Source organism: Hordeum vulgare, chromosome 6H, assembly GCF_904849725.1.
Source record: "Hordeum vulgare subsp. vulgare chromosome 6H, MorexV3_pseudomolecules_assembly, whole genome shotgun sequence".
NCBI lineage: Eukaryota > Viridiplantae > Streptophyta > Magnoliopsida > Poales > Poaceae > Hordeum > Hordeum vulgare.
In genome coordinates this window covers 333,745,763-333,762,131 of record NC_058523.1, presented here as the reverse complement: position 1 = coordinate 333,762,131, position 16,369 = coordinate 333,745,763, and the positions used below count along the sequence as shown (strand labels likewise).

General features: G+C 44.6%; 1 protein-coding gene across 2 annotated transcripts; it reads right to left on the bottom strand.

Moving 5' to 3' along the window:
- Nucleotides 1–2,043: 2,043 nt before the first annotated feature.
- LOC123402112 (actin-related protein 3) lies at nucleotides 2,044–14,216 on the bottom strand. 2 transcript variants are annotated; one of them, XM_045095993.1, is made up of 10 exons: nucleotides 13,708–14,206; nucleotides 13,394–13,628; nucleotides 13,083–13,307; nucleotides 9,263–9,409; nucleotides 8,895–8,987; nucleotides 8,364–8,483; nucleotides 5,079–5,189; nucleotides 4,887–5,012; nucleotides 4,682–4,780; nucleotides 2,044–2,589 (listed from the first exon to the last, which is right to left on the bottom strand). In XM_045095993.1, exons 1-10 carry the CDS (start codon nucleotides 13,752–13,754, stop codon nucleotides 2,509–2,511), a joined length of 1,284 nt encoding a protein of 427 aa, XP_044951928.1. In that variant the 5' UTR covers nucleotides 13,755–14,206; the 3' UTR covers nucleotides 2,044–2,508. The 2 variants fall into 2 exon arrangements, with proteins under 2 accessions (XP_044951928.1, XP_044951929.1); XM_045095994.1 differs by lacking the exon at nucleotides 2,044–2,589 and having other exon boundaries at nucleotides 4,707–4,799; nucleotides 13,708–14,216.
- Between the last annotated feature and the right edge of the window lie 2,153 nt (nucleotides 14,217–16,369).

Below are 16,369 nucleotides of genomic sequence, written 5' to 3'. Positions count from 1 at the left end.
CAAGCTATGCGAAGATACATGTTGACATAGGTGTCTCAAGGGGAAGAGGGGAAGCCGCGGCTGTCGTCTGTCATGATGATCAAGGAAACTATTGGGGAGTTCTTCACTGGTCATTGGCGGAGTGGATGACCCGATGATCCTGGAAGCGATCGCATGCACAGGGGCGCTTGCATTGGAGGGGGATCTTCATTTGCATCAAGTGATCATCCCTTTTGACACCAAACAAGTCGTTGCAGACATAAACTATAGATACAGAGGAGGGAATGAAGTGATCATCGGTGAAATCATAGCTTCTAGCTTATTTCAGTGTAGCGTTATCTTTTAAAGTCACAATGTAAAAAAAATTAACACAGTACAGACGCAAGCGTTCATATACACGCGCATATACTCATCCCTATGAACGCACACACGCACAACCTACCCCTATGAGCACTTCCGAAAGACTGATCCGGCATATTATCTTGAGATTTACGAAGTCACTGTAGACGTCTCGTCGTCGACGGAAACGTCTTCTCGAACTAAAAACATATCATCGGAAATCCTAAAATAAATTTAGAAATAATGCAAACTTAGAAGCTCATAAGTTAGCCAAACATTCTTTGTCGTTAGGCCTGTGACGTCACATGTGGTTTGGCCACCCGCATGACCTAATATGTATCCCACAATCTGTAAATTTTGATGAATAAAGCTTGATTAATCCTGAAAAAATGGCTAAACCGTTCGTGCGGGCCACATGGTAGTGGGAATAATCTCGAGCTTTTTTTTTTCGTTCGGTCACATGACTGGTTGTCACTCTGGCCGTTTGGCTACCCTAACCCGCTACCCGAATTCGAACTGAACCGAATTACCCAAATTGTCGAGTAATACGAGTATCGGGTTAGGGTTCGGTTCTCAATTCCTGGTTATTCGGTTTTCGGGTTAGGGTTCGGGTTCTAGTCTAGAAAACCCGAAATACCCATACTACCCGAATTATTCATAATATCCAAATTATTCATGTTATTATTACACTTACATGTTACCCATACAAACTAAAATACTCATACTATCCAAAATATCCACACTATCCGAATTAATCATACCAAAAGTTGATGTGTGCTACGAATATTTAGGGTTTTTTGGATACCCGAATTACCCAAACCGAAATTTTGGATAATTTAGGTTCGGTTATTTTTTGACAGAAAAAAATTTGGTTTCCATTTCTAAATACCCAAATAACTCATAAACCGAACTAACCGAACAGAAATAATCAAAATACTGAACGACTAGGCTGAACTGGTTTGGGTCCGGGAAGACACAAACCCTTCGGTCCTTATCATGGTGCTAAAATGTTTACACCCATTACAACGCAACCCCTTCGGTCCTTATCATGGTGCTAGAATGTTTACACCTATTACAACGCACCGATAATTATCACCAAACAACCAGCCAGGGCTTCCGGGCGGCAACCGATTCGGTGCATTGCCTTGCCGTCTTGGTGCCAGCTAACTGATCACGGACCTCTAACTGCATCCGCACTGGTCGAATCTATCTAACTAAACGGTGGAAATGCATATCTAGGTGACTGCACGCATCTAAGGGGGTGTCTCTTTTCAAAGACTTTTTGATGTAGGAACTAAAAAAACAGGAAGAATTTTTAAGGACTAAAAATAGGTATTTGGGACTAAAGGAAGAAGTCCTTATGGAAGGAACTTTTTAGGAAGAAGTCTCTATGAAAGTGACTTTTTGGGACTTTTTTGACACTTCTTTCAACAATGACTCTACTTTTAGCATGTCATTTAATAACTTTTAGTACATTACTAGGGATGACATGGTCTTTTTACATGTCATTTAATAACCTGTAGTCCATGTTTAGTCCTTGAAAAAAAAAATAGGGACTAGAAACTTTTTAGTTGGGATTAAAAACAAGTCCTAGAACTTTTTAAAAAAACAGGGCCTAATTAAGATCGATCGACGGGTGCACGCGCAGACTCTCTATGTTGTCTGGGAGAAACATCATGATTACCATATTTCATGGAGTATTAGATAAATAATAAATGCATCATGTTTACGATGTCAACTGAAATCTTCCACTATCTAGAAAACCGGTGGCAACAACTTCACGGGAAAATACGAGCCACACCAGCCCACCCACAAAAAGCTGTTCAGTTTCCGGCGATACTCCACTCCACTCGTACTAAAGATTATACAACAGCTAGCACCTTTTCTAAAGAAAAATACAACAGCTAGCATGTGCCGCTAAGGCACCGCCAGCGCCATCCGGTCACGAATCCTCCTGTTTGCTACACTACCAGCACCATTCTACATCTACAGATGTATAGTATACAAAAGATATATTGACGAAATGTTGTTTATCTCTATATGCACGCTGGTTGTGTACAAACAAACGGTATAGAGAGCCTGCCTCCGGTGTCAGTTTTACCATGCTGCCAGCCTGCTACTGCTAGCTAGGCTCATCAGGCTGATTGCATGGATATGCTATCTGTGACGCTAGTCTTTCATGCGCAAATCTCAGTACATCCCTTTGAAAACGGGATTCGATCGGCAGATGCTTGCACCGTACTCTTCATACTCTGCTTTTGTGTGGCAAGCCTGTTGGACAAAAAAAATAATGACGGTTAGCTTAGATCAGATACTGACAATGCAAGTTAAAACAAATCACAGTAAAGATGCTTCAGTATAATCCACTTTCAAAACTACATGCTCCAACATACCGGCGTTAGTGGAGATTAAAATTTGCCCGTTTTTAATTGCAAGGGTAGTATAATCTACTCCCTCCGTCTCAGTTTACAGGGCATGCGCGTAGTTCTAAGTTATTGATTTGACTAATTAAATATACATTATATGTCACAAAAATTATGTCATTAGATTCTTAAGTGGATGTAGTTTCTAAACATATATTTTTCATCACATATGATACATATTTAATTAGTTAAATTGTCAATCTAGAACTAAAACTGAGACGGATGGAGTACTGTACTTAATTGTGGCCAGCCCTCACAAAATCAAACCGCGACATGGGTGCGACCGCTTCCTCCCCTAGGAGCCCTCCCATCTTTGTTCTCCTCCCCTCGCCGTCACCGGAGGATGCCATTGGGAAAACCCCACGTGGCCGACGGCGGTGGTGGGGCTCTGCTGTCATCCTCGGTCAGGTCGATGGATGTGGCGTTCCGGAGTACATTAACGACGATGAGTCATGGCACAAGAAAGCAGCACATCAAGGCCGTTGCAGCCACCACAAAGGGAACCTCGTCGTAAACAGAGTACTGCATGGGAATCCATCCACAGACTCAAAGAAACGGCATGAGTGACACGCAGATGTGGCGGCGCTATTTGTGCAGCAGTGGTGGCTGCCGGGCATGGCCAGCGCAACTATATGCAGGGGCTCATCCTCAGACTCAAAGGAACGGCGCAAGTGACACGGAGAAGTGGCGCTATTTGTGCAGCCGCGGTAGCCACTGGGCATGGCCAGCGCAAATTTATGCAGGGCCTTTTCTGGTGGCCGGTGACTCGAGCCGGATAGATTGCGGCGATGAACCTGATCCGCCGCCGGCTGCCTTGAACGTGGATGGCAAGGGGCTGCCACATGGTTCCGTATGTGGAGTTTTGGCTCTGCAACAGTGGCGGATATCGGCCGACCTCCCGTTCCTACGTGCTTGCTTTCGGCGGTGAGATGCAATCTATGAACGGTGGCTTGACGCAGAGGGTATGGTTGTGTAGAGATGGCGATGTGACTTCCAGCACAGCGCAGGTAGCTGTTGTGATTTACTGGGAGCTCATGTATGTGTTTGATTTCCACGGATTGGCCTTAATTACGTTACAGATGGGGCATGGCACGATATCACGGATCAGGATCACAATGCTTCAAAGAGTTGTCACTTCCTCAAACAACGCCATCGTACGAAACTGACGGAGGAAGTATTTTCAGATGATGCAGATGAAGACGGTGTTTGTTGTTGGACATTCGAGTTTGTACTATGGGCCTAGCTCCCGGTGCATTTGACCTGATTTTCCATCTAATCTCTTGATCACTTCAGCACAAAAGTACTCCCTCTGAAAACAAATATAAGACGGTTTAGATCACTAAAACAGTGACGTAAATCGTCTTACATTTGTTTACAAAGGTAGTACCATTTTGAAGTAAAACTCTTCTATTTTCCTTTTTGTGGGGACCGAAGCAAAACTCGAAACACATTAACAAATTTCAGGTGACTAGTACGATGCCCGTGCGTTGCCCCAGAACCATTGGCTTGGAGGTGTTGAAATAACGTTAGTGTCCTTTATGACCGTTGCATGATTTACGATTAGAAAAGATACAAAAATACGGTGAGAGACATGCAGCATCAGAGAATTTTAAATGACCATAGTAGGTTGGGTAGAGAACTAAAACCAAGATCAATTTTCACATTTTTGTCTTTGTCATTTGTACATTTTAAAAAAAGTTGGTTTCATATGAAAATAGTGTATTTGTTTATTTATGATAGATCCCACATGCGAGTAAAGTACATTTCTTTACATGTCTCTTGGAAGGTTGCTTGTTCCACATGTGGGGATGCGTGTATTTGTTTATTTGGAAAGGATGCTGGACCCATATGTGAACTCACCAGTCACCACCAACTTCAATCTTTATAAGTAGTAAAGACACGTGTTTTCTTACTGCTGTAGGGAGACAAAATTTGAATACCTCGTAGAATTCTGCTGTAGATGCAAGCACCGATCCACCAAACCAAACCGCATATCTTTGAATTGGATGACTAACCACATTTACTTCCACGGGTTGAGCCTGAAACCATTTAATTTAGCTGAATTTTCAAGTTCCGGAAGTACAAACAAAGTCATTGCTTTCTGCTGCCAGAAAGAGGAAAAGAGCAAACAAGGAAAGTTTATACCTTGGCATCTCCACCAAGCCGAGCATTAGATGCACGGACCCGTACATCCACAATCTTTTTCAGGTCCCGCTGTAATCTTCTGTGGAAATCCTTAAACATAGTTGACCCCCCAGACAAGACAATATTCTGTGACATTGACAGCACACTCAAAATACTGTAATGTCAGCGAAAACAAGATTTTCATGCACAAACCTTATAAAGAGCCCTCCTTGTATCAATTGGGGATGATTGGATGCACTTGTCTATAACATCTTGCAAAGGAGTGGTAAAGTCATTGTTGTAAATCTCGGGGTGGAAGAATATCTACAGACATTATGCAACACTCTGAGAAAATTGAAATAAAACAAGCTTTGAAATTGAAACATATCGCAAGCGAATTTCAAGATCCTCCTGAAACTACAGATATTAGGCAGCACTCTGAGAAAATCGATCTAAAACGAGCTTTGAAATTGAAACATATCGCGAAGAAGTTTCAAAATCCTCCCAAACGTATTGTCTGCAACATATGCATCGAAACTAGAAAGGGTTTCAAATCAAATAAGACTGCATTTTACTATCTGTGATGTCAAGTTTTATTTTTTACTATTACTAGCATGATGCCTGTGCGTTGCCACGAAACCATTGGGTTAGAGGTGGTGAAATAACATTAGTGTTCTCTATGACCATTGCGTGATTTACAATTAGAAAAGATAGCAAAAATACGGTGAGAGACATGCAACAACAACAACAAATAAAGCCTTTAGTCCCAAACAAGTTGGGGTAGGCTAGAGGTGAAACCCATAAGATCTCGCGACCAGCTCATGGTTATGGCATATGGATAGTAAGCTTCCACGCACCCCTGTCCATGGCTAGTTCTCTGGTGATACTCCAGTCCTTCAAATCTCTCTTTAAGGACTCCTCCCATGTCAGACTCGGTCTATTGCGACCTCTTCTGAGGTTATCAGCATGTTTTAGCCGTCCGCTATGCATTGGAGCTTCTGGAGGCCTGCGCTAAATATGCCCAAACCATCTCCGACGATGTTGGACAAGCTTCTCATCTATCGGCGCTACCCTAACTCTATCACGTATGTCATCATTCCGGACTCGGTCCTTCCTTGTGTGGCCACACATCCATCTCAACATGCGCATCTCTGCCACACCTAACTGTTGCACATGTCGCCTTTTAGTCGGCCAACACTCAACGCCATACAACATTGCGGGTCGAACCACTGTCCTATAGAACTTGCCTTTTAGATTTTGTGGCACTCTCTTGTCACAGAGAATGCCAGAAGCTTGGCGCCACTTCATCCATCCGGCTTTAATTCGATGGTTCACATCTTCATCGATATTCCCATCCTTCTGCAGCATTGATCCCAAATAACGATAGGTGTCCTTCTGAGGCACCACCTGCCCATCCAGGCTAACCTCCTCCTCCTCCTCCTCCTCCTCATGCCTAGTAGTACTGAAACCGCGCTTCATGTACTCGATTTAGTTCTACTAAGTCTAAAACCTTTCAATTCCAAGGTTTGTCTCCACAGCTCTAACCTCCTGTTGACCCCCGTCTGATTATCATCGACTAGCACCACATCGTCCGCAAAGAGCATACACCATGGGATACCTCCTTGTATATCCCTTGTGACCTCATCCATCACCAAGGCAAAAAGATAAGGGCTCAAAGCCGACCCCTGGTGCAATCCTATTTTAATCGGGAAGTCATCGCTATCACCATCACTTTTTCGAACACTTGTCACAACATTTTCGTACATTCCTTGATGAGGGTAATGTACTTTGCTGGGACTTTGTGTGTCTCCAAGGCCCACCACATGACATTCCGCGGTATCTTATCATAGGCCTTCGCCAAATCAATGAACACCATATGCAGGTCCTTCTTTTGCTCCCTGTATCTCTCCATAAGTTGTCGTACCAAGAAAATGGCTTCCATGGTCGACCTCCCAGGCATGAAACCAAACTCATTTTTGGTCACGCTTGTCATTCTTCTTAGGCGGTGCTCAATGACTCTCTAACATAGCTTCATTGTATGACTCATCGGTTAATTCCACAGTAATTAGTACAACTTTGAACATCCCCTTTGTTCTTGAAGATTGGTACTAATATACTCCATTCTTCTGGAATCTTGTTTTCCCGAAATATGAGGTTGAAAAGCTTGGTTAGCCATACTAGCGCTATGTCCCCGAGGCCTCTCCATACCTCAATGGGGATACAATCGGGGCCCATCGCCTTGCCTCCTTTCATCCTTCTTAAAGCCTCCTTGACCTCCGACTCCTGGATACGCCGCACAAAGTGCCTGCTAGTATCATCAAAGGAGTCGTCCAGTTCAATGGTAGAGCTCTCACTCTCCCCATTCAACAGCTTGTCAAAGTACTCCTGCCATATGTGCTTGATCTCCTCGTTCTCCACCAGGAGTTGATCTGCTCCATCCTTGATACATTTGATTTGGTCAACATCCCTCGTCTTCCTCCCTCGAATCTTGGCCGTCTTATAGATGTCCCTTTCTCCTTCCCTCGTGTCTAACCGCTGATAGAGGTCCTCATACGCCCGACCCCTTGCTTCACTCACAGCTCGCTTAGCAGCCTTCTTTGCCATCTTTGTGAGAGACATGCAGCGTCAAGAAATTTTAAATGACCATGGTAGGTTGGGAAGAGAACTAAAACCAAGATCGGTTTTTAGTTGAAGTCACATTTTTGTCTTTGTTATTTGTGCCTTTTACAAAAAAGTTGGTCTCACATGAAAGTAGTGTATTTGCTTATTTATGATAGATTCCACATGTGAGTAAAGTACATTTCTTTATATGTCTCTTGGAAGGTTGCTAGTTCCCAGGGGCGGACTTAGAAAGAAATTGAGCCGGTGTCCTCACATAAATAATACACATCATTTGCTTTAATTTGGGGGTGTCACACACTACGCATACATGAAGTATACCAAATACATAATTTTTTACCCGGTGTCCAGTGACCCCTGGTAGCTCTACCTGGGTACGCCCCTGCTAGTTCCACATCTGGGATGTGTGCAATTGTTTATTTGGAAAGGATGTTGGAGCCATATCTGGACTCACCACCAACTCCAATCTTTATAAGTAGAAAAGATTAGAAGTGTAACTACCCTACACATACATGAAGTATACCAAATACATAATTTTTTACCCGGTGTCCAGTGACCCCTGGTAGCTCTACCTGGGTACGCCCCTGCTAGTTCCATATCTGGGATGTGTGCAATTGTTTATTTGGAAAGGATGTTGGAGCCATATCTGGACTCACCACCAACTCCAATCTTTATAAGTAGAAAAGATTAGAAGTGTAACTATCCTGAACTTTGCCTCATGTTCACCAACTTAAAGCGATCCAAAACAAACCCTAAATTTCAAAGTGTTTTTTGCTGATGAGGAGTCCGCGTGATGCCGGTTTTATAGATGTGTAAAAGACGAGCCTAAATAAGACATGACAACACAGAAGTAACTACAGAACACATCAGTGTACTAACCTCAGGGCCCAGGAAGCGCTCGTATCCTATGTCACAGGTGTATGGAGCACCCGTTTTTGGTTTGATGCCAGTCAATCGTTTTATATACTTAGAGGGCTCCCTGTCATGCTTATTAAATTCCTGAAACAAAAGAAAAACGAAGATGTAATATGAATATTGTTCTTTTTGGATTGTTTCTTGCTCAAAAAATGATTTAAAGCAGACTAGAAAAAGATGACAATTTAACAATCAGCAATGGCAGAAAATGTTGAAGAGGAAAAATATTCAGCAAAACATCTTAAGAGCAGGGAGTTTACACTATTAAGTCCTGCCAGCAAGGTGTTAATATGCCAATGCATAAGCCTGAGTGCTATCTGCTGTACTGGTACAGGTTGCTAACTGTTTTGCTTACAAAAACCTTGTTCAGCTGAGAACAAAAGAGGAAACTTCTTTTCTATAGAGACATATTTTTTCTGGAAAACAGAATAACAGATAGTCTATAGATGTTCAACAACAACAAGCAACATAGTAAACGCCAGATGTACTTAATACCTTCACAATATCCGAACATGTATAGCAGTACATTTCCTTCGCCCTCCTTGCTACATCAAAAGATTCTTCGGGTGGAATGTGTTCACCTCTTTCCTGCATTCAAGAATTGGAAGTTCGATAACTTAGTACAGCGTGGTCATGCAGTCTATTTCTCTATATGATTATTTGAAGCTAAATAAGAAAATTATGCATGTCCTTCATATAGGTGATCTGTTTTCCTTACTCACAAGGTGAGGATAAACATGAGTTTCAGTATGTCGTTGTCTCAATGCGCATGATTGAGAACATTATTCATAACTATTTTATCACTTCCTTCTGACGCTAATAAAATAAGAAGTTAAGTACTATCTTCTGACTGTGGAAACTACCTTCATAAGTTGCTGAATAAACTGGGTAACATCCTTGCCTGTAAGTGGGATAGAACTGATACTGTTCCCAATGACATACCCATCAGCAACAGGAACAATGTGGGTAGCTCCGTCACCCACATCAACCACAACACCTGTCATTTCACACTGAAAACACAGCATGAAGTTGCACAATAAATATCCAGTCTGATGGTAGCTTAACAGGGGAAGTAAGAAAATAATAGTCAAGATTCAAGAATGTAGCACAAACTGCAAGTGGATGGAGCAACAAAATATGCAAATATTCTGTGAATCAGGAATGCATGATTCCCATGTGTTAGATTACACCACGCTGGATGGAAGGGAGAGAGAGGGGGATTTGCAAACATCTAGTAAGCTACTGATGTAGACGCAACTGATACATGACCATGTGGAACGAATACGAGTGCATCATGTTTAACATTTCAAGTCAATGTTGGCAAGCTCAACAACCAATTTGTGTTGGATTCTAACGCACTTAATATGCCAGGCTCAAGGAAAGTAGGGTGGTAGAAATGGTAGCAAGCACTGTCATTTGAATGGAAGCATGCACTGGACCAGGTTTAATATGGATGCAGGTTTAGTTTTAGGTGATAGGTGTATTCTCTACCTTACCAAAAGTTTGGGGATCTAAAAGCAAAATAGATTACACATGATGAGGGAAAATATGATCAAAACAAAGCTGCATGAAGGACTGCTATTGTGAGACAGTTAGTACTTACTACTCCCTCCGTACCTAAATATAAGTCTTTTAAGATATTTCACTAGATGTCTACATACGGAGCAAAATGAATGAATCTATATTCTAAAATATGTCTATATACATCCGTATGTAGTCCACTAGTTGAACCTCTAGAAAGACTTATATTTAGGAACGGAGGGAGTATAAAGCAAAAACACCCAATATTTCTTGATCCTAAACCAAATCGAGGTGCATGGCTAGCAGAACACTAACATATCATCTCTAATCCCTTATGTAATTCCCATCCAACTAGATCAGTCCATTTGATCCTCTTCCGATTCCAACTCAGTACTTAATTGCTGAAGTAACAACTAGCCTAGCAGTCAACTCCGCAGATGGACATCTTCTATTTGCAAGTAGTGCAGAACTAGGAGTGGATCTATGAGTTCATCTGCCGGGTTCTCAAAGTCTAACTAATGATGGTACAGTGAACAGCAATACCATCTTACTCCGAAGCAAACCCACCGACTAACTTGCTGTAATAAAATAAAGGAGCGGCAATTAGGCTTTCGAGCACCATGGTGCTCGCTATTTAAAAAAAACTAAAAGTATATTTAGAAGTATAAAAAAAATAACATTACATATAGATGTTTTCTACGTATATGTAAAATTATATGTTGATTTATAGGCTACACAGAAAAATGTGTCTCCATAAACAGCAAAAGGTAACTTCATTTTTTATCAACATATTTATCTTATTTATGACACCACAGATGAAATACATATTGTCGAACAAATGTACACAAATACTATATATCTATAGACTATAAGTACATGTACAAAAGATTTCAGGGTTTTTTTTGTAGTCTCAAAATTATACTTTTCAAAATTTTCGAGAAAAGGCTCCATGTAGCCTGGGGTCCATTTTGCCTTTTCAAATGTTATAGCCCCTTTCTATATCAATAACAAGCAGAATGTGCGTGAAAATAATGAAGGATACCATGTCTGGCTGCGTAGCAGACCTCTAATTTGGTCGATTTTTCACTTTTTATTTATCAACTTCTAATTTATCGTGTGCTGAAAATTTCCTTTGGAATTTCTCTTGGGGCGATACCTTGTTGAATTTATTAAACTTCCTTACAGCAGTAGCCCATGGCCCCAGAAGGTTCAGATTGCTCAAATCCTTTCTAGACTGCCATCTGACACTGTGACACAACGCAGTAGAGAACACTGTGACACTGTGACACAACGCAATAGGAGGATAGTGTACGGATGAGACCCACCGGAACCCCTGGGGCATGGACCATCAGATTACCAGGTCCAGTGGTATCTACACTGCATTTTGCTCGTTCTTTGATAGAAAAAAACTCCCTCACGCCGCCACCCAGGGCGACGCCAAGGGGATCAGCTCCTTCACGCCACCGGCCCTCCCGCGAGGTAGATCCCTGCCGCCGCTGCTGCAGTCACTGGCCGCGGTGGTGGCGGCCCCCGACGCCAAAAGGGCTAGGGCAGGAGGGTTGCGCCGGATCTCCCATGAGGCGGCCGGGGCGCCACGTGCAGGATGTCCTCGCGCCGTCGCGCGGCAGCCACGGCGGCAGCCGGCGAACCCATGGCTGGTGAGGTGCTCCGGTGGGATCCTCTGCTATGCGATGGCGGCGGAGGCGGTCATGGATCTGGTCGTGGTTCGGCTTTTGCCGGCCGACGGCGCGTGATAGGGCTGGGGCGGCCAGAGGTCCTCAACCGGCTTTCTGACGACACCGTGCGTCTAAATGGCGAGGGTGATCTCGGAGCCAATCAACGGCGAGATCATGGTGGCACTACTTCCGATAAAAATCGCGCCGACTTCCGTCATAGCGGAAGATGACGGCTTCTCCGACGTCATTCCCCTATTGAGGCATCGTCGTTGCAAGTTGCGTCAACATGATCGGGATGTTCCGGGGAAAACCCTAGCTCTGGGTCTACCGGATCGGACGATGACGGCGCCTTCAGTGTCGTTCTCCCTCCTGGGGGCATCGTTTTGGAGCAGGAGCTGGCTGGAGGGGACAAGAGGAGGAGCGGTGCTACATCTACCGCAAGGCCGACAACGGATCCCGGCGGCATGGTGCTGTGGAGTTTCAGCGACAGGCGCGTGTGGATGGATACATGCAGGATGGTGGCGTTGTTTGCCGCCGTGGTGGCGTCGAAGGCGGCCCTGGCAGGGTCGGTGCGTCAGTACCTGCTCTGGAGATGGATCAGTGGAAGACGGCGGCGGCGGCCTCTGAGAGTGCGCCAGACCGGTGTGACCTAGTCCCGGTATTGTGGCTGGGCTAGGGCAACTGGCTTTAGATGTTAGGCTTTGGTGTGATGTCTGTTTGGTATTAGGCTCGGTCATTCGGCACCCCTTCATCAAGGGGATAGGAGCGACAGGTGTTGCGAAGATAGTGGCTTCAGACTTACTGATGTATTATACTTTGTAAGGTCATTGTGAATAATTAATAAAATGGCTGCATGCATCGCCCAGATGCAGAGGCCGGGGGTATATACCCTCCTTTTCTAAATAAAATGTTGTCACGGATTTAAGTCCTTGCAAGCCGTCTAATCGGGAAGGTCCAATGGCTCACATGCCCCACACTAGTGAGTTTAACATTACATTTTGTAATTGTGGACCTTATGGTTCTACAGCATATAACCTACAATTCCATGAAGGTACAAATCCTGGTTTAAGTATCTATTTGTAACTCGAACAAGGCATGAGCAGAAGATAATTAATTTTCAGATGCTCAATACTAAACTATAGTACGTAGCTGAAATTTGGGAGTAGTGATACTGGAAAAGCACCACTTAATAGCATTTTCGTAACAAATCTAATATGAAAAGAAGTCTTAGTGGTACTCAGTCTTCCCCAGGACACAATACATGTTGAATGTCCAAGACAAGAGATCACATAGCATAACCTAGAGTATTCTACATTGACAGAACAGAACAAACGAGGTAATCGAAAAGGGAACCACTGTAAATCTTGCTCGTCGGAAATGTGCAATACAACAGTAAAAGTATACTGAATGGCCAGTTTCAGAGTCCAGGCTCGGGAAATCCTAAAAGCTCAATCAATAACCACAAGAGAAAACTCTGACGACTAACCTTGGTTGTTGTGTATCCTGCGGCTAGGGCAAGGACGGGTTGAACCGCTATGTACAGACCAGGCACATTGAACGTCTCAAACATGATCTCCCCGGTGTACTCCCGGGTTTCAGGAGGAGTCAGTGGGCTCTCGGTCAGCAGGAAATAGTGATCTTCTGGGTCACACCTGAGGTAATTGAAAATGCACTGCTGCCAGAACTTCTCCATGGTGTCCCAGTTGTCAACCTGAGCAGTTAATTTTCAGCCCAAGTTAACGAAGATCACGCACGCACATGAGAGTTCAAAACATAACATCAACATTCGGCACCCACCTGGCCGTTGCGAATGGGGTAGCTCAAGCTGTATGTGCTGCTGGAACGTGACCGGGCTAAAGCCTCCTCCCCTATGAGGAAGTCGAGATCGGCCATGACGCCAGCGCTGTGCTGCGCCAGCCAGTTCCCCTTGGCGGTGGCCCGCGTCTGGTCGGAGAAGGACTCGTTGACGGCGACGGCGGTGGGGGTGATGAAGCAGGGCTCTACGTTCCCCGCGAATCCCATCTTGGTGTAGCTGCCACGGTTACTTGGATCAGCATCGCGCGTTCGACCCACGCGCAGATCTGGTAAGCGTGAAGGACAGAGATGCGTACCCGGTGCCATTGTCGATGACGACGGCGGGGCGTGAGGTGGGGTCCATCGTGGTGCAGGGGCGGAGATGAGGTCACCGGCGGCACCACCGGGTTGCGCCTGGCGAGAGGAAAGTCGGCGACGGGAGGAAACGGTAGCGGGCGGCAGCCACCGTCGCAGCGGCGGGCATCCCACCACCGACCGGCACTAGTGGTAGTAACCGCCACCGAAGGGGCCGAGCTTGGGCTGGTTGGTGCGGAGTCGAGAGCGCGAGAGGGGACTAGAAGCTTGGAGAAGAAGGGAGATAATCGAGGAATCGTGGTGGAGAGTGGAACCTGGAGCGAGATTAGCTTGTGCTTGTGCTTGTGCTTGTGCTTTGGGTTTGGTGTTGCTTTGCTTGGCTTTGGGATTGTCGGGGGTGGAGAGCGGGTTGCTGATGCTGCCGGTGTCCTCCAGTGTTGTTCTTTCTCGGGTTGGTGCGGGCGGTGACGGTGTGGCGTGGCGTGGCGTGGGGGCGTGCGGGATGATTGCGACGCCGCCACCGACGGACGGCCTCGTGCCTTTCCTTCTCCTCAATCTCCGGTACTACTCACACTCACAGCAGTGGGCACGTACTCAAATTTCGGCGTTTAGCAGCTGACAGGCGGGCCTGGAGGACGTCTTTTACGCTGATAGGTGGGCCTGACGCGATAGTAGAGAATATTTTAGCCCTCTGTCTGGACGTGGATTTGCCACTAAACTAACAAAAAGAATCACCACCTGTCACATGTTGGTAAGCAACCTACACAATTACTACAAAACGTAACTTTTTACTAGTACAATTGCCGTGCGTTGCAACAAGAGTTTCAGTACAAAGCAAATACCACATGTCACATGTTGGTAAGCAACCTAAACAATTACTACAAAACGTAACTTTTTACTACGACAATTGCCCGTGCGTTGCAACGGGAGTTTCAGTACAAAGCAAATACCACAGGAGCTTCACTACAAAGCAAAAAAACAGGTACCATAAACTATGGTTAGCCAGGTTGAGGAAGTGAGTTGAAGCATGAAGGTCATAAATGACATCTTGTCCGGCCTGCCAAACAAATAATTGAGAAAACACTTAATCCTTCTTGGTTCGACCATAAAAGACCGAAAACAAACATGTTAAATTTGCACCAATAGCAAGCAAAAAAATCAAGGCGCAAGTTGTTTTGGGTTTTCTTCAATAAACAACATCCAAGTTGAATACTCCCTCCGTTCTTAAATATAAGTCTTTTAAGCGATTTCACTAAGGATCTACATACGGAGCAAAATGATTGAATCTATACTTTAAAGTATGTCTATATACATCCGTATGTAGTCCACTAATGAAATCTCTACAAAGACTTATATTTAGGAACAGATGGAGTATTAAACTATGCAAAGAAAGTTCACCTTTTTCCTCATCAGGCCGCGGCGCCCACCCATCATGCTGCTGCGGTTGGTGTTGAGCTGATGGCGGGGTGGCCGCTGAAATCCCCGTTAATCCTGGTGTTGAAGTGCAGTATCATTAGCGGCCCCTCCACTACAAGGCCCTGGTGTCCAACAACTCCTAAAATGAGTAGGACCATCGGCTATAGGTAAAGAGAGAAAATAGAAGGAAAGTAAACCGAATGATGAGAGGAAAACTGATGGTGCAAAAGCCAGAACAAGCAAGCATGAAGCAAAAGATGTAGAAAATCTCAAACCACAAAAGGTGCTTAAGCAAAAGTTTTCACTCAAATTCCAAACTTAAGATCACATTTAAGTACGTGATGCAGCAATTATCAATTTGTAAAATCAACAAAATACATAACCTACTCTTCAAGCTGTTGTAATTAACGCCAATGTTCTCCCTGAGAGATAAAAAGAACATGTTATTTTTGCTTCTTCGTGAAGCATCAATAAACAATTTCCTTGTCTCAAATATAATGGAACTTGAATAAAGTGACCCATCTGCTCATGTACAAGCAGGTGTAAGAAACTATAAATTCTGTGTAAGAAACTATAAATTCGGGGAAATGTAATGAAATCCTTGGACTGCTGAATTTGCACAGAAGGTTTTCCTAAATTATCGAGGAGCTTGCCAACAACTATCATGTAGTCTTGTCATGAATGCAGCCACGTAGGTAAATCTTTAACCAGATTCTGCCTACATGTCTTTTTTTGTTGAATGTACAGAGGCTTCTCAAATACTTCACAAGTTTACAAACACAATGATATTCGTATATCCTTGCCCCACAATCTCTGATGTTCGTCCTCAAGGTGCATAATATACAAACTATTTTCTCATAACAGCCAAATGTAAAATTGGACGTGAACTCCATACTTATCTGAATCATTGTCATTGAATTTGACTTGTTAAAAGCCATGGATTCCATTAATCCGTATGTACTCCGTACTTGCAAATTGTCAAGAACCATTATAGGGATGATAAATCAACAACAACCAATGGCCTCCGCGACCTCGGGCAGCACCAGCGCCGCCGTCACGGCCGCCGCGGTCAGCCCGGCCGTGAGCTTCTCCTGCACGGCGCCGCCCCGCGCGCCGTCGCCTCCAGCCTCGCCGCCCCGCCGCATGGTGCGTTGCGCCCACCGCCAGATCCGGCCCGGATCGTCATGGATCCGGCCGTCCCACATGCCCCTCGACCTCGCCTCCAGCTCTGACCACCGCCGCGACGCT

What these genes read in the sequence shown, in the direction of transcription:
- LOC123402112 (XM_045095993.1), bottom strand. Translation starts at nt 13,754, where the DNA reads ATGGACCCCACCTCACGCCCCGCCGTCGTCATCGACAATGGCACCGG. An exon ending in ACCCCATTCGCAACGGCCAG is followed by an intron (nt 13,308 to 13,393) that starts GTGGGTGCCGAA and finishes TTAACTGCTCAG; the next exon opens with GTTGACAACTGGGACACCAT. An exon ending in CATGTTCGGATATTGTGAAG is followed by an intron (nt 8,484 to 8,894) that starts GTATTAAGTACA and finishes CTTTTGTTTCAG; the next exon opens with GAATTTAATAAGCATGACAG.